The sequence below is a fragment of the Somniosus microcephalus genome, chromosome 16 (assembly GCF_052327205.1).
Source record: "Somniosus microcephalus isolate GS21.2 chromosome 16, FLI_Smic_1.0, whole genome shotgun sequence".
Classification (NCBI taxonomy): Eukaryota; Metazoa; Chordata; class Chondrichthyes; order Squaliformes; family Somniosidae; genus Somniosus; species Somniosus microcephalus.
The window spans coordinates 97,779,822-97,806,827 of NC_141002.1; the positions used below are offsets into that span (position 1 = coordinate 97,779,822).

Here is a 27,006-nt window from a genome sequence, read left to right on the forward strand (position 1 = left end):
CAGATATATAATTGTTTTTTAAGTATCTTCTGTCCAGTGGGGGGAGTAAGCCCCAGCTTGGCACCTCCCGATCATTCGGAGTGAGAGAAGGTGTTTTAGCAGAAAGGTCCAAATAAGCACCCTCGGTTGTGTGTCCAGCTCAAACGGCGTGGGGTTTCGTGGAAGAGGAAGTAACACCAGCTACCTTTTTTTTTGTTCATTTGAAAATGAGAAGTGCCCTCGCCCTTTAAACGTGTCTACCTTGCAATCAAGTTTCCGCAACTGAACCCACATTTTGGCGTGAAATTGGGGGAACTTCCTGTTTCAAAGTGACGGAATATTTGCTGCTGAACATGGGTGTCCGAACGGGGAGACGGTTGTTCGCCAGGGTTTCACTTAACATCATTTTTCACTTGGCTGTTTTTGGCGTCGAAGCGGCAATTGACATCGATAATGCCGATTTCATCAAGGAGTGCATCAACAACCACAATTTCTATCGTTCGCGAGTAAATCCTCCCGCCAGCAACATGCTGCACATGGTATGGAGAAACTCTTCGATTGTTTGCTTTCACAACGCTGTGATACTTTCCACAGCAACTGAAATGATTGCTAAATATATAGACCGAGTAGAATTGTGATCTATAGACAGGGTAGAATTGTGATCTTATATAGACAGGGTAGAGTTGTGATCTTACATAGACAGCGTAGAGTTGTGATCTTACATAGACAGCGTAGAGTTGTGATCTTCATAGACAGGGTAGAGTTCTGATATTACATAGACAGGGTAGAGTTGTGATATTACATAGACAGGGTAGAGTTGTGATCTTCATAGACAGGGTAGAGTTGTGATCTTATATAGACAGGGTAGAGTTGTGATATTACATAGACAGGGTAGAGTTGTGATCTTATATAGACAGGGTAGAGTTGTGATATTATATAGACAGGGTAGAATTGTGATCTTACATAGACAGGGTAGAATTGTGATATATAGACAGGGTAGAATTGTGATCTTACATAGACAGGGTAGAATTGTGATCTTATATAGACAGGGTAGAGTTGTGATCTTACATAGACAGGGTAGAGTTGTGATATATAGACAGGGTAGAATTGTGATCTTACATAGACAGGGTAGAGTTGTGATCTTACATAGACAGCGTAGAGTTGTGATCTTACATAGACAGGGTAGAGTTGTGATCTTACACAGACAGGGTAGAGTTGTGATATATAGACAGGGTAGAATTGTGATCTTACATAAACAGGGTAGAATTGTGATCTTATATAGACAGGGTAGAGTTGTGATCTTACATAGACAGCGTAGAGTTGTGATATTACATAGACAGGGTAGAGTTGTGATATTACATAGACAGGGTAGAGTTGTGATATTATATAGACAGGGTAGAATTGTGATCTTACATAGACAGGGTAGAATTGTGATCTTATATAGACAGGGTAGAGTTGTGATCTTACATAGACAGGGTAGAGTTGTGATATATAGACAGGGTAGAATTGTGATCTTACATAGACAGGGTAGTATTGTGATCTTATATAGACAGGGTAGAGTTGTGATATATAGACAGGGTAGAATTGTGATCTTACATAGACAGGGTAGTATTGTGATCTTATATAGACAGGGTAGAGTTGTGATATATAGACAGGGTAGAATTGTGATCTTACATAGACAGGGTAGAGTTGTGATCTTACATAGACAGGGTAGAGTTGTAATCTTACATAGACAGGGTAGAGTTGTGATATTATATAGACAGGGTAGAATTGTGATCTTATATAGACAGGGTAAAGTTGTGATCTTACATAGACAGGGTAGAATTGTGATATATAGACAGGGTAGAGTTGTGATCTTACATAGACAGGGTAGAGTTGTGATATTATATAGACAGGGTAGAGTTGTGATATATAGACAGGGTAGAGTTGTGATATTATAGACAGCATTGGAATAAACGGGTCTTTTTCCGAGTGGCAGGCAGTGACTAGTGGGGTACCGCAGGGATCGGTCCTAGGACCCCAGCTATTCACAATATATATTAATGATCTAGACGAGGGAACTAGATGTAATATCTCCAAGTTTGCAGATGACACAAAGCTGGGTGGGCGTGTGTGCTGTGAGGAGGATGCCAAGAAACTCCAGTATGATTTGGACAGGTTGGGTGATTGGGCAGATGCATGGCAAATGCAGTATAATGTGGATAAATGCGAGGTTATCCACTTCGGTGGCAAAAACAGGAAGGCAGATTATTATCTGAATGGCAATAGATTGGGAGAAGGGGAAGTGCAACGAGACCTGGGTGTCCTTGTGCACCAGTCGCTGAAGGTAAGCATGCAGGTGCAGCAGGCGGTTAAGAAGGCAAATGGTATGTTGGCCTTCATAGCGAGAGGATTCGAGTACAGGAGCAAGGATGTCTTGCTGCAGTTGTACAGGGCCTTGGTGAGACCACACCTTGAGTATTGTGTGCAGTTTTGGTCGCCTTATCTGAGGAAGGATGTTCTTGTCATGGAGGGAGTGCAGCGAAGATTCACCAGACTGATACCTGGGATGGCAGGAATGACGTATGAGGAGAGATTGGGTCAATTGGGCTTGTACTCGCTGGAGTTTAGAAGAATGAGAGGGGATCTCATTGAAACTTATAAAATTCTAACAGGACTAGACAGACTAGATGCAGGAAGGATGTCCCTGATGGCGGGGGAGTCCAGAACCAGGGGCCACAGTCTAAAGATAAGGGGTAAGCCATTTAGGACTGAGATGAGGAGGAATTTCTTCACCCAGAGAGTGGTGAACCTGTAGAATTCGCTACCACAGAAGGCAGTTGAGGCCAATTCATTAAATATATTCAAGAAGGAGGTAGATATATTTCTTAAGGCTAAAGGGATCAAGGGATATGGGGAGAAGGCAGGGACAGGGTACTGAATTTGGATGATCAGCCATGACCGAATGGCCTACTCCTGCTCCTATCTTCTATGTTTCTATGATATTTCCTGTGAATTGAGTCTTCTCTCGTTTTGCTGTGTGGTGGAGTATAATTTTGGCAGAGTAATTTTGTTGAAGTAGTTTGGGCACTAACTTCCAACTATTTGCAAAAGCGCAACAGAACGATTTCACGTTGGTGTCATCTCATTTACCTTCTTCACTCTATGTGCAAGATTGAAAGCTGCGCCGCGGGCAAGGTGTTCCGCCCATTGACTGCGATTCCCATTTTTAACCCTGGGGTTACTTACGGGTGCTCCCCGATCAGAATCAGGTGTTTGTCCTGTGATTTTAAAAAACAGGTAAAGTTTGTGGGCATTCTTGTATAAATAAATGCGAGAGTTTGGAAACAATGAAATGGTTAAGATTTGTTACCATCAATGCGTGTCTGTACAGGGAATTCAATTCAAATATTTAGGTGTGTCCATGAGCATGCCTGCGTGTTTTGACAGTCTTCCCTTGCTCTTTCATTGTAGGTTCGCAGATCGTTTTCCCTGCCCCGGGCACTCTTTATCCCTTCTCTCTGCCTTGCCTTGTTTTGTCCTTGGTTATTGTTTAGTGTTGAAGCGTGAAGGAACTATGGTAATCGTTGATTATTCACAATGCCAGTGGTCCAAATCCTGATGGAATTTGCCTTTATACAGCGCCTTTAACGGTCTCAGGATGTCCCAAAGTGCTTTACAGCCAATTCGGTACTTTTTGAAGTGGAGTCACTGTTGTAATGTAGGAAACCTGGCTGCCAATTTGCGCACAGCAAGCTCCCACACACAGTAATGTGATAATGGCCGGATAATCTGTTGGTTGAGGGGTAAATATTGGCCCCAGGACACCAGGAGGACTCCCCATGGAATATTTGACATTCACCTGAGAGAGAGCCTACGAGGCCAAGGTTTGTCTCATCCGAAAGACGGCATCTCTGGCCGTGCAGCACTCCCTCGGTACTGCACTGAGAAGTGTCATAGATTGCAATAAAGTGAACTTGAAATAAAATACGTGGGTGAGGAGCAAATGGTGTTTGCGGCCCAAGGCCAGGCACCAGATTCCCAGAGCCCAGTGCGGTATCTGACTCTGATGCAGAAGTTGGGGGTTTCCGACTTCTCGGGACCTGCTTACAAATGTAGATTTCTGTAGGAGCTGTGTTGCCTACATGAGCCCATGCGAAGCACACTCCAAGGTCTTGGGAGTCTACTGCTTGGATCTGTTTAGTTGTGGATGAACGGTTGTCTACACTGCGTACATGGCACCTCTACTGGCATCTGTAGTGTAGCCCTCAATGACACAGGCCAGAGGCACAATGGGAGCACTTTATGTACAGAGGTCTTTGGGTTCAAAAGATGTGCTCATTGGCAGTTTCAACATACGTAGAGAATGGTTACAGAGAGTGTTTAAGCAAAGCATTCACAGCATAACTTTGCAAATTCTGTTCTCATAGAATGGTTACAGCACAGAAGGAGGCCATTTGGCCCCGTCGAGCCCGTGCCGGCTCTCTGCAAGAGCACTTCAGCTAGTCCCACTCCCCCCGCCCTTTCCCTGTAGCCTTGCAAATTTTTTTCTTTCAGGTACTTTTCTAACTCCATTTTGAAAGCTGTGATTGAGTCTGCCTCCACCACCCTTTCAGGCAGTGCGTTCCAGATCTTGCTATGTAAAAAAGTTTTTTCTTATGTCGCCTTCGGTTTGTAGTGTCCGAGTATAAATAATACATTGACTGCAGGAGAACAATAATAACAGGTATTTACTGAACAGAGGGTACTCTTTTATTTGGACCCAAAAAAAAAACCAATTCGACTGTAAATAAACAAAAGTTCAACTAAAGCTTAACAAATCAAATTAAAATTTGGTTTTCCGTGTTGATGATGTACTCCAGTCCCCGCGGCGCCCACCGGTCGCGGAAATACTCAAGCGCACCGGCGGACACCGCGTGCTCCATCTCCAGGGCCACCCGGGCGCGAACATGGCCGCGGAAGAGATGCAGGCAATCCGGCTGGACGACCCCCTCGACCGCCCACTGCCTGGACCAATTGATGGCTCTTTTAGCCAGGCCCAGGAGCAGGCCCACAAGGAGGTCCTCCAACCTGTCCGCTCCCCTCCGCACCGGGTGACCGTAGATCAAGAGCGTGGGACTGAAGTGCAACCAAAAATCGAGGAGCAGCCCCTTCAAGTAGTGAAAGAGGGGCTGCAACCTCTCACAATCCATATAAACGTGAAACACGGACTCCTCCAGGCCGCAAAAAATGCAGGCAGCCTGGGAGTCCGTGAACCTACTTAAAACCTTATTGCACGGGACCGCTCCGTGCAACACCCTCCAGGCCAAGTCCCCGATGGAACAAGGGAGGACTCCCGCATAGAGAGCCCTCCATTGGGGACCTCCGCTACCGCCGGTCGGCAAAACGCCACGCCAAGGCGTGTCCGGACGGTAGACGAAGATGGCAAAGTGGAGAGTGTGCAGGAGCAGCCCGTACAGGAAACCCCTCCGCGCGGAATGAAAAGGCACGGAGGGTATTTCCTCGAGACGGCTCAAGTTGTGAGGCGCCGGTTCCCGAGGGGAGTTTCGGGGCCGGGCGCCGATGAGGAATTCCGTCCGAACGGGGGTAAGCTCGGACGGGATCGCCCCACGTGCTTGAGCCGCCTCGATACACCTAGTGGAGTCGGGGCCCAGTGCCGCTTTTACCGATTCGATGGTTTCGACCGCGAGCTGGACGTTGGCCCAGGACAGGCGCCGTGCCAGCTCCTCCGGCGCCATCCAGCCCGCTCCTCCGCCATCGAGCAGGTCCCCGACTCTGGTCACCTTGCTAGCCACAGCCCTACCCTCCACCAGCCGCCCGAACCCGTGTTCGTGGAGGTGCGGATTCCTGAGCAGCGGCTCCCGAAGGAGAGCCGCCGCTCCTGACGGGGGAGAGCTCCGCCTGGAAGCGACGTAGTTCCAAACCCATAGTAGTTCCTGGTAGAAGACAGGCAGCTCCCGCAGGCCGGCACGCCTGCTGCCCACTTTCGCAAACAGGAGCTGCGTGTCGTAATTGAGGCCATGCAGCTGGCGGAAGAAAAACGTCGCCAGCGCACACCATCTCGGAGGATTCTCGACGTACAGGTATCTCTGCAGCGTCTGAAGACGGAAAGTCGCAGCCTGGGTGCGAAGGCACACCAGCGCCTGACCGCCCTCCCTAAGCGGGAGACACAGAACCGCGGCAGAGACCCAGTGCTTCCTTTTGTCCCAGAAGAAGTCGATGAGCTTCTTCTGAATCTTGGCGACAAACGCAGGGGGAGGGATCAAAGTGACCAACCGGTACCACAACATGGCGGCCACCAGCTGGTTTATGACCAGCGCTCGACCCCTGTAGGACAACACTCGGAGCAGTCCTGTCCAGCGTCCTAGGCGAGCGGTGACTTTGGCCTCCAGCTCTTGCCAGTTCGCCGGCCAAGCGTCCTCGGCAGGGCTAAGGTAGACTCCCAAATAGAGGAGGTGCGTGGTGCTCCAGGCGAAAGGCCTGAACTCCTCCGGCAGGGAGTCCACCCGCCACTGACCCACCAGGAGTCCGGAACATTTCTCCCAGTTGATCTTGGCGGAGGATGCGTCCGAGTAAATCTGCTGGCATTCCCGCATCCTCTGCAAGTCAGCGGGATCCGTGACCATGAGGAGCACGTCATCGGCGTAAGCCGAGAGGATCACCTCCACGCCCGGCCCTTGCAGAGCCAGTCCCGTCAACCTCTTCCGCAAGAGGCGCAGGAAAGGCTCCACGCAAATGGCATATAACTGACCGGACATGGGGCATCCCTGACGCACCCCCCTCCCGAAGCGAAGGGGCGCCGTCAAGGACCCGTTAACTTTAATCAGACACTCCGCGGCGGCGTACAGAAGTCGGATCCGGGCGACGAAATGCGTCCCGAACCCGAATGCGCGCAGAGTCCCGAAAAGATACTCGTGATCCACCCTGTCGAACGCCTTCTCCTGATCCAGGGAAAGGAAGGCGACCGACAGACCAGCCCTCTGGGAGTGGTGGACCAGGTCCTGGACCAGATGGATGTTATCGTGGAAGGTCCGGCCCGGGACCGTGTAGGACTGGTCGGGGTGGATCATGTGGGCCAGCACGGTGCCAAGGCGAGCAGACATGGCGCTGGCAAAGATTTTATAGTCCGTGCTGAGGAGGGAGACCGGGCGCCAGTTCTTAAGGAGGCGGAGATCGCCCTTCTTAGGCAGCAGGACAATGACCGCCCTGCGCCAAGAGAGGGGCATCTCCCCGGTCGCCAAACTTTCCCCCAGGACCCGCGCGTAGTCGCCCCCCAAGACGTCCCAGAACGCCCTGTGGAACTCCACGGTCAGCCCGTCCAGCCCCGGGGACTTTCCCCTAGAGAGCTGGCGGAGGGCGCCGGTCAGCTCCGCCAGACTTAGCGGAGCGTCCAATTTTTCGGCGCCCTCCGGGCCAACCTTCGTCAGGTCCTCCCACAAAACTCTGCGCGCATCCTTGCTGGACGGATCCGGAGAGAACAGAGCCCCGTAATAGGCGCGGGTCTCCGCGCTGATTCCCTCCGGATCCGAGACCAGAGATCCGTCGTCGGCCAGCAGCCCCAAGAGCTGCTTACGGACCCCCCGTCTTTTTTCCAGCGAGTAGAAGAAGGGGGAGCCGCGGTCCAGGTCCCGCAGGAGCTGGATCCGCGACCTCATGTACGCGCCTCGGGACCCGACGAGCTGCAGGTCCTTCAGCGCGCCCTTCTTCTCTTCGTACACCTTCCGCAGGGCCGGGTCCTCGACGACCTGACCGAGACGGGACTCCAGGTCGAGCACCTCCTTCTCCAACCGCCCGACCCGGGCCTCCCGCCTCTTGGTCGACCCCTTCGCGTACTCCTGACAGAAGAGACGGATGTGAGCCTTGCCCACATCCCACCATAGCCTCAAGGAGGGGAAGCCCCCCTGCTTCCTTCTCCAGTCGGCCCAGAATCGACGAAACGAATCCCGGAACCGTGCGTCCTCCAGCAGCAGGTTGTTAAAATGCCAGTACACGGACCCCCCCCCCGCGCGCAGCGGAGCGAGCTCCGCCCACACCAGGTGGTGGTCCGTGCACGGCACCGGCCGCATGGAAGCTGCCGGAACGCAGGAGACGTACGCCCGGGAAATGTAGAGGCGGTCGATTCTGGACCTTCCTCCCCCAGACCTCACGCTAGTGAAGGCGTTGGAGTCGGGGTGGAGATTTCGCCAGACGTCCACCAAGTCGAAAGACCCAACCAGGTCCCTCAACTTCTCCATCGCCGCCGGGCTTCGCGGGGGACCCGAACGGTCCCTCGCCTCGAGGGTGCAGTTAAAATCCCCCCCGAGGATGACGCACTCGCCCACGTCGATGGAGCCCAAGAGAGCGGACACTTCTTCGAAGAAGCGCACTTGCTGCGCACTGGTCTGAGGGGCGTACACGTTCACTAGATGGAGCGGCACGCCCCCCAGGCGAACAGTGAGCTGGAGCAAGCGGCCCGGCACGTGCTCCTTGACCCCCAAGATCTCCGGCTGAAAATGCGGGGCCAGCAAGATAGCCACCCCGCTGGAATTGTTGGAGAGGTGACTCATGCTGACCCCTCCTTGCCACTCCAGGAGCCACGTGGCTTCATCTCCCAGAACGGTGTGGGTTTCTTGCAGGAAGCACACCGCATACTTCCCGTCCCGAAGGACCGAGAAGTTATTGAATCTGCGGCGCGCCTCCCTGCTGCCGTTGATGTTGAGGCTGGCTATGGTTATCTTCATGTCAGAAGCATAGTGCAACCTCTACCTACACCTAACGGGGGGAGGAAGCGCAGCCGCTGGTCCGCCGCCACTTCCTCAGCAGCCCAGTGAGAAACGTTGTGAGCCGACGCAGCTCGAGCGGGTTCACACCCTCGTCCGCGCCCAAGATCTTAACGGCGGCGCGGACGGAATCGATGAGCAGCGCCAGCTCCGACCACCTGTCGAGGGCCAGCCGGACCTTATTGCGCTGACCCAGGCACGTGGCCATAAAATCCCGGAGTTCCCTTACGGAAATGAGGGGAGACTCGGCAAGGGGCACGAGGTCATCCATCGCCACGTCGGCGCTGGAGTCCGAATCGTCCTCCGTGCCCATCACCGAGTCCCCATCCTCCTCCAGGGGGTCGCCACCAGCGGCCGACCCGTCCGCCGCGCAGTGCGAAGCGAACGACTCGGCCGCGCCAGCCAGCCCCGCCTCCGCCCGGATCCCACCCCCAGGATCGGCGGCAGAGGATTTCTCCCTGGGCTCCTCTAGGGGTGCCGGGCCAGAAGACGGCGGCGGTTCAGAGCCCCCCTCCGCCTCAGACGCCGGAACGACCGGAGAAACCGGGGAGAGAACAATTTCCAGCTCCTCCAGTACGTCCGGCACCAGAGACGCAGCCAGGGGGCCATCCTCCTCCCCGCCACCAACCTCCGACCCAGCGGACGGGGGGTTTTGAATTAAAAGCTCTACCAGGACGAGCATCCCCTGGGAGACGTCCGGGTCGCATTGGGCGAGCTCATTATCCTCGAGCTCGCCCGACCCAGCCCCCAGGCTGCCCGACCCGGCGAGGGGTAACGACACCGATAAAAGGTCAACTTCAATTACTGCCGCGGGTTGTTCCGCAACCCCCCCCACGGGCAGGGTCTCATCCCCATCCCCGGGAGGCACGTGCTGGACAGACACATCTGCCTCAGCCTCCCGAGGGACAGGCGACCCCTGCCGATCGCTGGTGATGACGACAGCGCTGGGGGGGGTGGGGGGCGCAGTACCCGCGGCGGGCAACGACTCCCCCTGCTCAGAGGGACCTTCCTCCTCCCGGTCCTCCTCCTCATCCAGGGGGTCGCGCCTTCTTTTTAGCACGGAGGGAGCGAGGGAGACCTCCATGTCTGCAAAGGCCTCCTCCTCGACTCCCTCCGGCGGAGCAGGTTTGTCGGGTTCCTCGGGCCCGAGCCCGGCCGCAGGTATTGGCATTACCGCTGCGGCGGTTGCGGCCACAGGCTCGGGCACGGGGCCCCTCCCGCTCACATCTGCCCTGATCAACTCCGCGAGGAGCGCGGGTGTAAGGGGCTCAAGGGGCAAGGGCTCACCATCCACGGGGGGACCTGCCCTAAGGTGCTTCTTTTTTCCCCGCGCCTTCTTTCCGGCCGGACACGCTCCCTCCCCCCCGCCGGAGGCCTTGGTGGCATCAGCCCCCGATGTCAACCGCGCATCAGACGTACTTGACGCGCGGGCAGATCCGGGGGGGAAGGGCGGCGGCGGCGGCGCCAGCCTCGGCCGCACGAGATGATCCGGCGGCCTTGGAGGCAGGGCAGTTCCTCCTGATGTGCCCCACCTCCCTGCAGGCATGGCACCTCACACCGTCCGACGTCCAAAAGGCGCGGTAGGCGGTCCCCTCGTGGAGGACGACGAACACCCCTTCAGTGTCCTCCTCCCGCGCCAGCTGGATAAACAGCTGGCGCCGGAAGGAGAAGACGTGGCGAAGGCTGGCCTCCCAGAAGCCGAGCGGGATGGGTGTGATCCCCGACCTCACCTCCCCAAGTTGTCGCAAATGGGGAAGGAGGAGCTCACCAGGAACATAGGGCAGGACGTTGGAAATAATGATCCTCTGCGCGGTGGCCTCGAGAGGATCCACCGGCAGGAAGGTCCCGCCCACAGTGAGCCCCTTGGCGACAGCCAGGGACACCGCCCGCTCCGACCCCAGGAAGAACACAGCCTTCCCATACATTTTCGAGGCCGCGACGATGGCTGAGGGGCCGACAACCCCAGCCATGGCCTTGACGCAGGCCTCGATGGTCATAGTAGGGTGAGTGTAGCTCTTCACCCCAAGCTTTTTTGTTATTAATCGAAAAGGTGACGGGGCAGCAGGAACAGCGGGAGCAGCTGTGGCTGTGGCTACCACTCTCGCATAGGTCCCGGCTGGCCCCGCCACCGGCGAAGACGCAGTCGCCATTCTGGGGTGCTTTTTTTAAGGGCTACACTCACCCCAAGTCACAGGCCTGAAGGTGTTAATGGCCTCGGTGTATATATATATTTTTTGTCCTCTATTGAGCAGAGGGAACTGATTAAAATGAGGACACACCTCTCTCCTTATTGATTTAAATTGGGAGAGGGGCCCTCTCCCCTCTGCTCAATTGGCAATTAATAAAATAGATGAAACTAAGGTGCCTTAGAAAGACAGGCAGAGAGAGACAAAGAGAGAGAGAGAGGTGTGGGGGGGGGGGGTGGGAAGGAGGGAGGCCACAAAGGGCAGTGTTGCCACTCAGGATGGTGGGTGGGTGTTGGCAGGGTTGCACTCTCCGATGGAAAAAGTCTTTGGTGATGGTGGTCTTCTGGCAGGGGGAGAAGACGTCTTCACCTGGAAAAGCTGGAGAAGCCCAGGCTTAGTCCTGCAACAGGTCTTAACGATGTAATTAAATTAAATTAAGGACTTCACCTTGGGCAGCTCCAAGCTCTCCCAGGGCAGGCAATAGAAGGGATGCTAATTAGTGGTGTGTGTGGCCTAGCTTTTAACAAGAGCACACACACACACACACACTACACCCCTTGATGATCCGGCCTTGCTTCTTCTTTTCTCCCCCCACCTAAAATACAAAGTCTTGGGAGAGTGCCCCAAATAACACCCACCTGTAGATGTTCCGGATGAAGTTTTCTTCCCTCCTTTCAAGCAGTTGGTTTCTCTCCCCTCTCTCCCTCTCCTGAAGTGGAGGCCAATTTGGGGAGGCAGTGATAGAAAGGCCTCTCCCCTGGTTGATGTTGATGTAGGCCTCCTTTCTCCTTCTCCTCCTCTGTCCTCTCTCTCCAGGCACCTCAGTTGATGTAATATTGGTGGTGGTGGTGGTCCAACGTTCTCCTCCTCTTCCTGGTCAGGGGACAACCACTTTAATCCACTCTCCAAAGTCTGGCTGCTCCCTCTGCTCGTGCTTGCAGCTGAACAGAGGGTAACTTAAGACTGAAATACAGAAGCCTGCTATGGCTTTATATACAGGGGTGGTCACTGCCGGTACTGCAGTATAGAATCAGTTCTTCTCTTAATAAAGGTACATACACAACACGGTTCTTTTGCCAATCACCTTAAATCTGTGTCCTCTGGTTCTCGACCCTTCTGCCAATGGGAATAGTTTCTCTCTATCTACTCTGTCCAGACCCCTCATGATTTTGAACACCTCGATCAAATCTCCTCTTAATCTTCTCTATTCTAAGGAGAACAACCCAAGCTTCTCCAGTCTAGCAATGTAACTGAAGTCCCTCATTCCTGGAATCATTCTTGTAAATCTTTTCTGCACCCTCTCTAAGGCCTTCACATCCTTCCTAAAGTGCGGTGCCCAGAATTGGACACAATACAGGTAGACTATCCTTTATCCGAACTTCCGAAAACCTCTAAAAACCGAAAGTTTTTTCGTTCAGCATAAGTCGTGCGCACCACATGACCAGAGTGGCGCACGACTTACACTGAGCAGGGCAGAGGGTCACAGAGTTCCCTCCTGGGTAGGAGATTGCAGGCCGAGCCGGGCAGTGTGAAGGAGGGCCCAGTGCAAGTGGCAGTAGATGTGCCAGAAAGCATGCAGGATCAGACAGCCAAAACAGAACTGGATGTAGCTAACTCAAATGTAAGCCACTGGGATACACACCAGAGAGGTCAATTACATCCACAATTCCAACAGGCTGGCAATGAAATCGTGCAGCCAGCCAGCATGCTTACTCCTTCCATTACAAAATCAGTGCGAAGAACTAGTATACTAGGTGTTGTATATCACAAAAAAAAAATATTTTTATATGTTCCTGAGATGTGGACATCGCTGGCAAGGCCAGCATTTATTGCCCATCCTTAATTGCCCTCGAGGAGGTGGCGGTGAGCCACCTTCTTGAGCCGCTGCAGTCCGTGTGGTGAAGGTACTCCCACAGTGGGAGTTTCAGGATTTTGACCCAGCGACCATGAAGGAATAGTGATATATTTCCAAGTCAGGATGGTGTGTGACTTGGAGGTGGTGGTGTTCCCATTCGCCTGCTGCCCTTGTCCTTCTAGGTGGTAGAGGTCATGGGTTTGGGAGGTGCTGTCGAAGAAGCCTTGGTGAGTTGCTGCAGTGCAACTTGTAGATGGTACACACTGCAGCCACGGTGCACCAGTGGTGGAGGGAGTGAATGTCTAAGGTGGTGGATGGAGTGCCAATCAAGTGGGCTGCTTTGTCCTGGATGGTGTCGAGCTGCACTCATCCAGGCAAGTGGAGAGTATTCCATCACACTCCTGACATGTGCCTTGTAGATGGTGGAAAGGCTTTGGGGAGTCAGAAGGTGGGAGACTTGCCGCAGAATACACAGCCTCTGACCTTAAGTTTCTGGTCGATGGTAACCCCCAGGATGTTGATGTTGATGGATTCGGCGATGTTAATGCCAATGAATGTCAAGGGGCGGTGGTTAAACTCTCGCTTGTTGGAGATAGTCATTGCCTGGCACTTGTATGGTGTGAATGTTACTTGCCACTTCTGACCTTATGATGGCGGGAAGGTCATTGATGAAGCAACTGAAGATGGTTGGGCCTAGGACACCACCTTGAGGAACTCCTGCAGCGATGTCCTGGGGCTGAGATGATTGGCCTCCAACAACCACAACCATCAACCTTTGTGCTAGGTATGACTACAGCCACTGGAGAGTCTTTTCCCTGACTCCCATTGACTTCAATTTTACTAGTGCTCCTTGATGGCAAGGGCAGTCACTCTCACCTCACCTCTGAAATTCAGCTCTTTTGTCCATGTTTGGACCAAGGCTGTAATGGTGTCTGGAGCAGTGTGGTCTTGGCAGAACCCAAACTGAGCATCAGTGAGCAGGTTATTGGTAAGTGCCGCTTGATAGCACAGTTGATAACACCTTCCATCACTTTGCTGATGATTGAGTGTAGATGGGGCAGTAATTGGCTGGATTGAATTTGTCCTGTTTTTTGAGGACAGGATATACCTGGGCAGTTTTCCACATTGTCAGGTAGATGCCAGCATTGTAGCTGTACTTGAACAGCTTGGCTAGAGGAGTGGCTAGTTCTGGAGCACAAGTCTTCAGCATGATAGCCGGGATGTTGTCGAGGCCCATAGCCTTTGCTGTACCCAGTGCGCGCAGTTATTTCTTGATATTATGTGGAGTGAATCGAATTGGCTGAAGACTATCTTCTGTGATGGTGGGGACCTCGAGAGGAGGTCAAGATGGATCATCCACTCAGCACTTCTGGCTGAACATGGTTGCAAATGCTTCTGCCTTGTCTTTTGCACTCGGGTGCTGGGCTCCGCCATCATTGAAGATGGGGATGTTCATGGAGCCTCCTCCTCCTGTCAGTTGTTTAATGGTCCACCACCATTCACGACTGGATGTGGCAGGACTGCAGAGCTTTGATCTGATCCGTTGGTTGTGGGATCGCTTAGCTCTGTTTATAGCATGCTGCTTCCGTTGTTTAGCATGCATGTCGTCCTGTGTTGCAGCTTCCCTAGGTTGGCACCTCATTTTTAGATACGCCTGGTGCTGCTCCTGATATGCTCTTCTACACTCCTCATTGAACCAGGGTTGGTCGCCTAGCTTGATAGAGTGAGGGATATGCCTGGCCATGAGGTTACAGATTGTGGTGGAATACAATTCTTCCGCTGCTGATGGCCCACAGCGCCTCATGGATGCCCAGTTTTGAGCTGCTAGATCTGTTCTGAGCCTATCCCATTTAGTACGGGTTAGGTTGATTGGCTATGATAAATTGACCCTTAGTGTTAGGGGGATTAAAATATGTGGGGTTACGGGGATCGGGTGGGATATGTGTCGGTGCAGGCTCGATGGGCCGAAATGGCCTCTATCTGCACTGTGGGGTTTCTGTGATTTCTGTGGAACACGATGGAGTGTGTCTTCATTGTGAAGACGGGACTTCGTCTCCACAAGGACGGCGCGGTGGTCACTGCTACCAATACTGTCATGAACAGATGCATCTGTGATGGGTCGATTGGTGAGGACGAGGTCAAGTCAGTTTTTCCCTCGTGTTGGTTCTCTCACCACCTGCTGCAGGCCCAGTCTGGCTGCTATGTCCTTCAGGACTCGGCCAGCTCGGTCAATAGTGGTGCTACCGAGCCACTCTTGGTGATGGACATTGAAGACCCCTACCCAGAGTGCCTTTGCTACCCTCAGTACTTCTTCCAAGTGATGTTCAATATGGAGGAGTACTGATGCATCTGCTGAGGGAGGGTGGTAGGTGGTAATCAGCAGGAGGTTTCCTTGCCCTTGTTTGACCTGAAGCCATGAGATTTCATGGGATTTCCATTGCAGTGTGTGAAGAAATGCTTTCTGACACCACCCCTGAACAGCCTGGCTCTAATTTTAAGGCTATGCCCCCTTGTTCTGGACTCTCTCACCTGGGGAAATAGTTTCTCTCGATCTACCCTCTCAAATCCTTTAATCATCTTAAACACCTCAATAGATCACCTTTTAATCTTCTATTTAAAATTCATGTTTAAAAGCATTTTAACAATTTCATTGACTTGACAAAAATTCAGAGTAATTGTAAACATGGGCCCAGAAATTCGGGTCTCCACGGGTGAGTACGCACGGGGTACTCACCCGTAGGCCCAATGGAAGTGCCGGTTTCGTGCATGCACTGCGCATGCACGGGAAACCGGAACTTCTGTTCCCTTAAAGGAAAGGGTTCGGAGGTCGAACGCGTACGCCGGACAGGTAGCGCGTGCGCATGGAACTTACGTTTTTTTTTGCAGGTTTCTCCGGGAGGGTAAGTCTCCAGGAGTTACACATGTAAAAAGCAGGCGTAAGGCCTGCTTTTAACAAGATAAGTGGTGAATTAATTAAAATTAAAACTTTTTTCCGCAGGTTTATTATTTTTAAATACTTTAAAGAAAGGTAAGTTTATTTTTAGCCCCGTTAGAAAATGTAATTAATTTTTTCAAAAATTTAAATTATTGTTTAAAAGTTATTATGTAATTTATAGTTATTTTAAAAATGTGATGTTTAAAAAAAAATGTATTTGAAGTTTTAGTGATGTTTTGGGACTTATAGTATTTATAATTTTGACAGCTCTTCCTGTCAATTTTATGAATGGGCATTTCCCTGCTACCATTGGCTCTCCATGGCCCACGTGATCCCAGGGGACGCATCGAACTAACTGCGCCCCTGGGATACGCAAGCACTGCACGCCGGCAGTTGGAGGAGGCCCACGATCGGAATCCCACGCGGGCCCACAACACAACGGCCGGCACGCTAGGAAAGTGCAGGTCGGAGGCTTGCACCCGCGGGAAGCCTCCGACCCGAATTTCTGGACCATGATCTTTCTAAATAAAACAATGAATTGTATCAACTGAGCTGCTCTGCATTTGAGAACTGCATTATTCATCCTCCTTAAACAGTAGGAGTGATGGAACTGTGTGTACTTAAATCATTTACATTGTTTCTTAATTTAAATGTTAATACTGTCCAAATCGATGTAATGGTGGTACAAGAGAAACTTTGAACAAATACCAATAAAGTACTTGTACAGTTTTTGAAACCTGGGCCACATTTCTCTAATGCACTTGATGTTTTTTTCTTTTTAATTCTAGTCCTGGGATGGGATTCTTGCTAAAGTAGCCCTGGAATGGAGCAAGAAATGTGTGTTCAAACACAATACCGACCTGAAAGTGCCAGGAAAACTTCATTCAGTATTCGCCACTATTGGAGAAAACATCTATGTCACAACAGGTTCCACTTTAAATGTCACCAATGCAATAACACACTGGTATAATGAAGTTAAGGATTATGATTATGCTTCACAAAGGTGCACGCATGTATGTGGCCATTACACCCAGGTAATCTCATTTGTACAAATAATTTCATTGATCAAAATAATAGCATTATCCTACAACGGGTTGCAGTTTCTTAGCAATAAATGATTTAGCCATATGACACGCACTTGTTCTTTTAGCAGTCAGTTGCATAAACCATGTATAAGTTGCATGCCAATGATGCCCCCGACACCAGTCACTGAAGGGTGAGTGGCTCAGACTGCTTTTCCTTTCCGCTAGTGAAGAAATGGTGATTGGAGTTGCTGACATCTCCACAATCACTGTCACTTTTGTTTGGTGGCACCACCATCTGACCAAAGGAGAGGTACCAAATGTTGGGAGGAGTCAGCCACATGGTTGAATAGACGGTACAAAATTCAGCAACTTGTTGTATTCAGTGTGAAAAGTCTGTTTGTGAAATAGCTGCTTTTGTAATTAACATTAAAAAAAAACCTATCCATCTAGGCTCTTGCTTCGCTCTCTCCTTTAAGGTTCTGCATCCCCAGAAATAAATGTAATGTGTTTTCTAGCAAATTATAAGTGGCAAGGACATTAGGGCTATTCCACTATTCAATTAGATCATGGCTGATCTGTACCTCCACTCCATTTACCTGCCTTTGTTCCACATTCCTTGGTGCCCTTACCTAACAAAAATCTGTCTCAGTCTTGGAAATTTCAATTGGACCTCACCCCCCCCAGCATCCACAGCCTTTTCGGGAACAAGTTCCAGATTTCCACTACCGTTTAGATGAAAAAGTGCTTCCTAATTTTACTCCTTTATGGCCTAGCTCTACAACTTATTTATATAGCACCTTTAAAGTAATAAAACATCCCAAGGCGCATCACAGGAATGTTATCAAAAAACCCCACAAAATTTGACACAGAGCTATATAAAGAGATGTTCGAGCAGGTGACCAAAAGCTTGGTCAAAGGGGTAGGTTTTAAGGAGCGTCTTAAAGGAGGAAAGAGAAATGGAGAGGTGGAGACAATTAGGGAAGGAATTCCAGAGCTTAGGACCTAGGCAGCTGAAGGCACAATTGCAAATGGTGCAGCATTTAATAATCGGGGATGTTCAAAAGGCTAGAATAGACGGAATATAGAGGTCTAGGGGGATTATAGGGTTGGAGAAGATTAGAGATAAGGAGGTGCGAGGCCATGGAGGGATTTGAAAATCAGGATGAGAATTTTAAAATCAATGCTTTGCTTAACTGGGAGCCAATGTAGATCAGCAAGCATAGGGGAGATGGGTGAGCGGGACTTGGTGCGAGTTAGCACACGGGCGGCAGAGTTTCAGATGACCTCAGATTTACGGAGAGTCGATCTAGGGAGGCCAGACAGGAGTGCATTGGAATAGTCAAGTCCAGAGGTGATAAAGGCATGGATGAGGGTTTCAGCAGCAGATAAGTTGAGGTAAGGGCGGAGACGGGCGATATAACAAAGGTGAAAATGGCAGTTTTAGCGATGGAATGGATATGAGGTAGGCAGCTCAATTCTCAAGGATGGCACCAAGGTTGCGAACGGACTTGGTCAGCCTTACACAGATGCTAGAGAGAGAGATCGAATCAGTGGAAAGGGAATGGAGTTTGTGGCGTGAACCAAAGACTAAGGTTTGGGTCTTCCCGATATTTAATTGGAGGAAATTTCTAATCATCCAGTGCTGGATGTCGGACAAGCAGTCTGATAGTATAGAGACTTTGGAGTGTGCGAGAGAGGTGGAGGAGAAGTAGAGCCTGGGTATCATCAGCGTACATGTGAAAACTCACCTTGTGTTGCGGGATGATGTCGGTGAGTGGCAGCATGTAGATGAGAAATAGGAGGGGGCCAAGGAAAGATCTTAGGGGACACCAGAGGTGACAGTGCAGGATCGGGAAGAGAAGCCATTGCAGGTGATTCTATGGTTATGGCTGGAAAGATAGGAATGTAACCAGGCGAGTGCAGTGCCATCCAACTGGACGACGGTGGAGAGGCGTTGGAGCAGAATTTTGTGGTCAACTGTGTCAAAGGCTGCAGACAGCTCCAGAAGGACGAGAAGAGGTAGATTACCTTTGCCGCAGTCAATTAGGATGTCATTTGTGACCTTGGTAAGAGCAGTTTCAGTACAGTATTACATGAAATGACAAGCAATTAATACAACCTGGTTTCCTCGTGTACTTCAAAGTGATTAAGCTCGACCTCCGTCACTAAGCTTTGTTACATCTGACTGTCCCGAGAGCTCTAACAACCACTGACCACTAGCCCTAAAATTGTACCCCATAAGCCGAGGTCTAATTATGTATGTACTGGCCTTGTCTCTGACCATATCTTGTTAACCATCTGTTATCTGTAAGTGTCTGGTTCTTTGCACTTTGTTCCCAAACAAAACCTTTATCTGTAAGCTCGGCTAGTGCGTCGCAACGACATTTTAACTTGCTGTACACAGGCAGGATCTGGTGGAAAGATGGTCAACTAGTAATGGTGAAATGAGAGAAACCACAAAATATTCCAAACACAATTAATAAATGTATCTATAAATGTATCACATTATTTCTAATAACTAATGACCCTTGTGCCTGCCATAGTTGAATAGCCATCATTGTGTGCAAGGTGTGTAATGGGGGTGTGAGTGTTGCTAGGTAGAGATTGTTGGTGGGTGAGTGCTGGGGGCGTGGTACATTTAGCAGTGTGTGAAGCTTGTGGTACAGATGGTGGTATGTAGCATTTGTTGAAGCTTTCACTTATCCTGACCACCCATGTGAGCTTGCTAAACTTCTTTCTGCACGGTGTGTGGGTCCTGGGGACCACAGTGCTGCCCGTGACGTGGTGTGCCACCTCCCTCCACATAGTCCGGCAGACTTGTGGCGAGGGCCTCCTGCCAGTTGACAGGTACAGGACTGCCCGCCTTCTCTCCATGGCTAAAACCAATGTCTCCAAAGCTTCATCGGAATACCTCCGTGCTCTCTCCCTAGGGCGGCGACCAGGCTCTCTTCCTAGGGCGGCGACCTGACATAAGGATTTGTAGATAAGTGCTCCTTCTCCTTGTCCTTATGCTTGTTGAGGCAGCTGCACACCCAACAATGCTGAGAATGAGGTGCTGCAGCATCAATGAACCTCCCCTTTAAGCTGTGAAAAAAGCCTGTGGCAATCATTTGTTGCGTTTAGACTGTCCCCGATATTGGCCCATCTTTTTAGTGTAATGCCAATGAGCTTGGGTTTTTAGACGAGAATCATGACTGCAATCATTTTAATGAGGAGTGAGGATGAATTTTGCGTGCAGCCTGGACGATTTTCAACTGGCACTACTTAACCATTTTTAGGTTAAACACTGCTCATTTCTTGGCTATAACAAATTTCTAGCCCTCTAGAATCTCAACAGCTACTGACTATCACTCCTTTAAAAAAAAATGTAAAGATTCATTGGCTTCACAACTACATGCTCTGTTTGAATCATGAGGGGCAGTGAACATTGGGAAATGTGGTGCCAGTTGTGCAATGACTGGCCTGTAAAGTTCTACTGGTGGAGATGTAAAGGAAATTTAACTAGCCTCACCTGTAGGAGATACATATACAAAACAAGATTAATTTCAGTAGGCAAATAAATAATTAGGACTGACAATTTGCTGTTAAATATTATTTAGAAATATAAAGATAATACAAACGTTTTAACTCCCAGGCCTCATTTAAATCTTTCTTGCCGACTGGTTGGAAGCAGTGGAAAATTGCGCAGCCTAGTGACTGCCCGCCGACACTAGGTAGGTGATCGGCAGTGGGGGCCAACTCATGGGGGGTCTTGCGTTCGTTCTCCGGCCCACAAGTAAAAATTAAAAAAAACATTTTTTTTTAAGTACCTGTTTGGGCCTCTTCTGGTCGTGGCTCCTCTTCCTGCTGTCTTCACCTGGTGGGAAAAGCGACAGCGACTTCCCAGCTCTGGGCACCAGGTAAAATTGCAGTCAGGTCCCAATTGTGCCATTGGGACCAGACATGCATATTTAAAGAAAGACCCCGCTTGCTTTGGGTGGGTGCCCTTGCCACCTGCTTAGTAGAGCAGGTTAAAATTTGGAACGGTGTGTTCCTAGCGGCTTTCCAACAGGTAAGTAACCTGGGCGATTTTAACTGGGTAAGGTTGAAACTGCCTCTGTGAATTCGGCATTTTTTGTTTGAAAGCAGAATATTACAATTCATGATTTTTTCCCCCCCCTTTTTCTTATTTCAAGCTTGTCTGGGCATCAAGTTACAAAGTTGGCTGTGCAGTTCATACCTGTCCATCAGGTATTAGTGACTTTCAGTTTGTCACTTCAACCATTTTTGTTTGTGATTATGGACCACCGTAAGTCTCTCTCTCTCTTTCTCTCTCAGTATTGGATTCTTTTTAATGGTTTTTAATATTCATAATTTATTATATTTTTATGTACCATTCTTTTTCTTGCAGTGGAAATTATCCAACCCGTCCTTATTTAAAAGGTAAAGAACATAGTGAAAGTTTTAATGATCAGTGTGCAATAAGTCACATCATTCTCTTTGTAGACTTTAGTGTGATATTTCATACTCACATTGCTGACAAAAGTCAACTCAGTAATTCTGGCACTAAACAAAGCTTCACTTTCACTATCAGTATGTATTTATTTACATTTTTTTTCTGTTTTATCAGCGAACAAGACAATTGTGATGTCAGGTGAGTATGCTTTTGATAAAAACTATAAATGATGTATTTCAGTGTCTTAAGGGAAAGCGGTCTACTTAATTGCACTTACTTCTGTTTGTTTTATTTTTGGCAGGTGCTTCAGATTCCTCATGTGACCATTTCTGTATTGCTGTTTTAGTAATAAGGCCATTGTCTCTTATTGTTATTGCTGCTGGAGTGTATGTTGTACAACAAAAATATCCAAACATGTTTGCTTATCTATAATACACATCCTTCCATCATTCTGCTTATTTCAGATCAGCATTCCCCTAAACATTAGGTTTTGTGTGGTTGAGAAAAGGTGAGAGGAGAAAGAGACACTTTTATCAACCAATTGCTTTTTGATGTCTTGGAAAAATGAATTGGTTGCATGGTTTACTAGACAATATAGAAAATATCTTTCATCAAAATTTCCTGAGTAAACACAAAGGCCTAGAAATTCAGTGGGCTGCGCCACCAGTTAGCGCCCAAACATAGAAACAAAGAGGGCACTCAGTGGCTTTAGCGCCACTGGCCACACCTCCCGCGATATTTAGCGGGGCGCTAATGGCGGCGTTAGCCTGTAGCGCTGCGCCGCCACCGATGACGTCATCGGTGTGCGCAGCGCCCCGCTTCGATCACCATATTTGGTCGCGCCCGCCTCTTTAACGCCGGTCGCAAATCGCGACCGATTCACAGGGCCTACCTGTGGCAGTAGTGGCGCTAGTTAAGGTGGAGGTGTGGGGCGGCCGCTTTTTCGACGGCCGCCTGCCAGCACCTCCGTCCCCGGCCTCCTAAACCACCACCCCCCCCGCGGCATTGCCGGCTGTTTCCCGAGAGCCCGGCACTTCTCCTTGGTGCCGGGCTCATTTGCCGGCACTCGCGAGCGGGGATCGCACTGTTGCAGGCACCTCCCCCTTAAGAGTGGGAGGAAGGCCTGCAGTACCGCAGCGTGCCGTGCCGCAGCATGTGGCGCTGTGGCCCTTAGCGCAGCGATATTCAGGGTGAGCGCCCCAAGCGGGGCGCGGGGAGCCTCAAGTAGCGGCCCGCTTCCGTTTGGGGCGCAGAAACTGAATATCGGGATGGCGCAAGTGGCTCCGCTCGCAGCGGTAATTCCGGCGCCCAGGCGAGCTTGGCGCCCCAAACGGCGCCCAACTGAATTTCTAGGCCAAAATATATAGTTATATTTTAAAATTAGTAGCCTCAAAATTCCCGATGAGCCAATGGAAGTGCATCGGGATGAAGCTTCCATCCACTCACTGGCCACAACGATGACACCGTGAGAAATCCCAGGATCGGGCTAATAACAACTTGCATTTAGATAGCGCCTAGTAAAACGTCCCAAGGTGCAGAGAGGATTTACAATGATGGTACCAGAAATACGAGGGTACACCTATCAGGAAAGAATGAACAGGCTGGGTCTCTTCTCTTGAAACATAGAAGATAGGAGCAGGGGTAGGCCATTCGGCCCCTCGAGCCTACTCCACCATTCAATGAGATCATGGCTGATCATCCAAACTCAGTACCCTGTCCCTGCCTTCTCCCCATATCCCTTGATCCCTTTAGCCTTAAGAAATATATCTAACTCCTTCTTGAATATATTTAATGAATTGGCCTCTACTGCCTTCTGTGGTAGAGAATTCCACAGGTTCACCACTCTCTGGGTGAAGAAATTCCTCCTCATCTCTGTCCTAAATGGCTTACCCCTTATCCTTAGACTGTGACCCCTGGTTCTGGACTCTCCGGCCATCGGGAACATCCTTCCTGCATCTAGTCTGTCTAGTCCTGTTAGAATTTTATAAGTTTCAATGAGATCCCCTCATTCTTCTAAACTCCAGCGAGTATAAGCCCAATCGACCCAATCTCTCCTCATACGTCATTCCTGCCATCCCAGGTATCAGTCTGGTGAATCTTTGCTGCACTCCCTCCATGGCAAGAACATCCTTCCTCAGATAAGGCAACCAAAACTGCACACAATACTCAAGGTGTGGTCTCACCAAGGCCCTGTACAACTGCAGCGAGACATCCTTGTTCTTGTACTCGAACCCTCTCGCTACGAAGGCCAACATACCATTTGCCTTCTTAACCGCCTGCTGCACCTGCATGCTTACCTTCAGTGACTGGTGCACAAGGACACCCAGGTCTCGTTGCACTTCCCCTTCTCCCAATCTATTGCCGTTCAGATAATAATCTGCCTTCCTGTTTTTGCCACCAAAGTGGATAACCTCGCATTTATCCACATTATACTGCATCTGCCCAATCACCCAACCTGTCCAAATCATACTGGAGTTTCTCGGCATCCTCCTCACAGCACACACGCCCACCCAGCTTTGTGTCGTCTGCAAACTTGGAGATATTACATCTAGTTCCCTCGTCTAGATCATTAATATATATTGTGAATAGCTGGGGTCCTAGGACCGATCCCTGCGGTACCCCACTAGTCACTGCCTGCCACTTGGAAAAAGACCCGTTTATTCCAACTCTTTGCTTCCTGTCTGCCAACCAGTTCTCTATCCAAGTGAGTACCTTACCCCCAATCTCATGTGCCTTAACTTTACACGCTAATATCTTATGCGGGACCTTATCGAAAGCCTTCTGAAAGTCCAAATACACCAGATCCACTGGTTCTCCCTTATCTATTCTACCAGTTACATCCTCAAAAAATTCCAGTAGATTAGTCAAGCACGATTTACCTTTTGTAAATCCATGTTGACTTTGTCCGATCCGATCACTGTTTTCCAAGTGTTCTGCTATTACATCTTTTATAATGGACTCTAGCATTTTCCCCACTACCAATGTCAGGCTTACCAGTCTGTAATTCCCCGTTTTCTCTCTACCACCTTTTTTGAATAGTGGGGTAACATTAGCTACCCTCCAATCCATGGGAACTGTTCCAGAGTCTATAGAATTTTGAAAAGAGAAGGCTGAGGGGTGACCTAATAGAGGTATTTAAAATTATGAAAGGTTTTGATAGAGTAGATACAGAGAGTGTGTTTCCACTTGTGAGGAAGAGCAAAACTAGAGGCCATCAATATAAGATAGTCACCAAGAAATCCAATAGGGAATTCAGAAGAAACTTCTTTACCCAGAGAGTGGTGAGTATGTGGAACTCGCTACCACAGGGAGTGGTTGAAGCAAATAGTATAGATACATTTAAGGGGTGATTAGATAGGCATGAGGGAGAAGGGAATAGAGGGTTAAGCTGATAGGGTTAGATGAGAAAAGACGGGAGGAGGCTCGAGTGGAGCATAAACGCCGGCATGGACTGGTTGGGCCGAATGGCCTGTTTCTGTGTTGTATATCCTATGTATGTAAATAAAATCTTGACACTGAGCCACATAAGGAGATATTAGGGCAGATGACCAAAAGCTTGGTCAAAGAGGTAGGTCTTAAAGGAAGAGAGGCAGAGAGGTTTAGGGAGGTAATTCCAGAGCTTAGGGCCTCGGCAGCTGAAAGCACGGCTGCCAAAATCAGGGATGTGCAAGAGGCCAGAATTGTAGGAGTGCAGAGATCTGAGGGTTGCAAGGCTGGAGGAGGTTAGAGAGATAGGAAGGGGGCGAGGCCATGGAGGGATTTGAAAACAAAGATGAGAATTTTAAAATCGAGACATTGCTTTAACCAGGAGCCAATGCCCAGATGGGCCGGGCAGACTATGAAGAAAGGCTGAAAACTCCTGAATTCAAAATCTGTCCTTTTGCCACCAGGAATTGATTTCCCTGTGATAGATCGCTGCAGCTAAACTGACATTTAAGAAGCTGCTGGGCTCCACTTCTGCTGGAATTTAATCCAGGCACCCACGGTACACCTCCTTCATGCAGGCATACGGTGTGTCAGGAGCAACCCAGGTGGAACTGGGGAGATTTAGGACAGTTGGTGCCTCTCGCCAACCCCACCTCTCCCAGTGACGTAACCACAGAAGGGTCGGATGCAAGAAGTACCCGCCCCCACTTCCTGTGGAATTTTGGATTGAGCACAGAAAGCATCCCACTACAAATTTCTCCCCCCTCCCCGAACCATCTTGCACGACTTGCATGCCACAACTGTAAATCTGAGGAATTTTGAAGCTTTCATTTTCTTTTCCGGTGGGAGAGGAGAAATAGCTCAGCCTATATATAAGGATACTATATATTGTAGCAAGTACCATCATCAACTCACAGATCTCACACATTTCTAGATCATATAAAGCAATCCATTCCTCCACCGGAAAAGGACAAACTCAATCCCATCAGCCCTGGAGCATTGCTTCCAAGATACTTTTCAAAACAGGCAGGGCCACACTGAATATATTCCATTCCCATTAGATGCTGTGATGAGGCAGGGGGGGTGGGTGTTGTAGGTTTCTATGGAAGGATGCGTTAGATGAGCTGAATGTACTCGCCCAATTGTATTTAGCTTTGTGAAGAGACAGGAATCACAACATGCCATTCATTTTCCCTTTATTCTGGCATTCAAAATGTCCCTGCTTTGTCGAAAAAGAATTTGTTTTGAAGTTAAAATACAAATTTCAATTTGTCAGTTACGCTGTACTATCCCCTCTATCTGCTGTTGGCAATAACTTCAACTTACCAGTCACTATACCATGCACTACCTAGCTAAGAAGAGATGCATCAGGGGGATAGTGGCTATTTTAGACCAGTATAATTATTGATTTTCATAGAGAAAATTGTGTGAGGTACTCATTTCATTTTAGTACTTAAATTTGAGGTTTTGCTTTTAAGAAATGCGTGGGTTTTTTTTTAAGTTATGTTTTATGCAGATGCACTTTGAATTTTTTTTGTATTTTTGATGTTTTCTTGTGAATTTTTCTGCTCGTTAAGATGAGGGATATTGGCATCGGAGAATGGGGCTCTTTCCATTTTAAGCATTCAGCGTCAAGCACTCCCAGATCGAGCATTGTTCAGTTAAATGCAGTGTAAAGCTCTCTGTTCTATGCTCCGATAATGTGCTTTAGCTCCAGCCTCCGAAGAGTGCACATACTGAATCGGCGTGACTTTTTGTTTCATTTTGCACACTAGCTTCTGTTTGAGATTGCCAAATTAGAGGAAATTTTGTCATGTGGCTCATGCTCACTAGGACTGGATTAACACTCTCTAAACTCGCTGGATTAACTCTGCCTAAACTTGTTTCATATAGGATCCTTAGAATACTTTTGGACCATTAATTTGAAACAGGCATCCAGAAAGAATTCAATTATTTTTCAAACGAAAAGGGAATGTAGCTTGAATGGGTTTAATAGCTTTTTAATACCAATTTGCATCATAGCGTTTAAGGACTTCTTAATTCATTTTGAGAAGCATTCATTTAACAACACAAAATGAATAGCCACATAAATACTAGAGTCCTTGGAGCTTGGTTTTTAAACAATGAATGAGGGACGATGCATGATTGTGTTGAACAAGCAGAAGGATCAACCATCAATCACTGTCGGATAATTGGAACAATCTGTGGACTTCAGCTAAAAGTCATCAAATGTTTTGTTAACACATCTGGCACTTATGCTACTGTACATGCAAGATTTAGATTTTTTACTGTTGTCACACTTATTATCATGTTATGTCATAACTTTATCATGTTAAGCCTTCAAAGGACAATTTAATACCAATTAAACTTTTTTAGGTTTAATAATGCATCTGGTGTTGAGTCAAATCCTTGAGGTCTCCATTTGAT

General features: G+C 49.1%; 1 protein-coding gene across 1 annotated transcript; it reads left to right on the forward strand.

The window, feature by feature from the left end:
• The first annotated feature begins 238 nt into the window (after positions 1-238).
• Positions 239-26,966, forward strand: LOC147106419 (glioma pathogenesis-related protein 1-like). The gene is made up of 6 exons (XM_086009517.1): positions 239-518; positions 16,482-16,727; positions 20,894-21,006; positions 21,109-21,140; positions 21,328-21,351; positions 21,455-26,966. The coding sequence occupies exons 1-6, from the start codon at positions 333-335 to the stop codon at positions 21,583-21,585; spliced, it is 732 nt and encodes a 243-aa protein (XP_085865643.1). The 5' UTR covers positions 239-332; the 3' UTR covers positions 21,586-26,966.
• The last annotated feature ends 40 nt before the right edge of the window (positions 26,967-27,006 follow it).

Coding starts and splice junctions, on each gene's coding strand:
- LOC147106419 (XM_086009517.1), top strand. CDS start 333: ATGGGTGTCCGAACGGGGAGACGGTTGTTCGCCAGGGTTTCACTTAAC. Junction 519..16,481: donor CCAGCAACATGCTGCACATG/GTATGGAGAAAC, acceptor TTTTAATTCTAG/TCCTGGGATGGGATTCTTGC. Junction 16,728..20,893: donor TATGTGGCCATTACACCCAG/GTAATCTCATTT, acceptor TCTTATTTCAAG/CTTGTCTGGGCATCAAGTTA.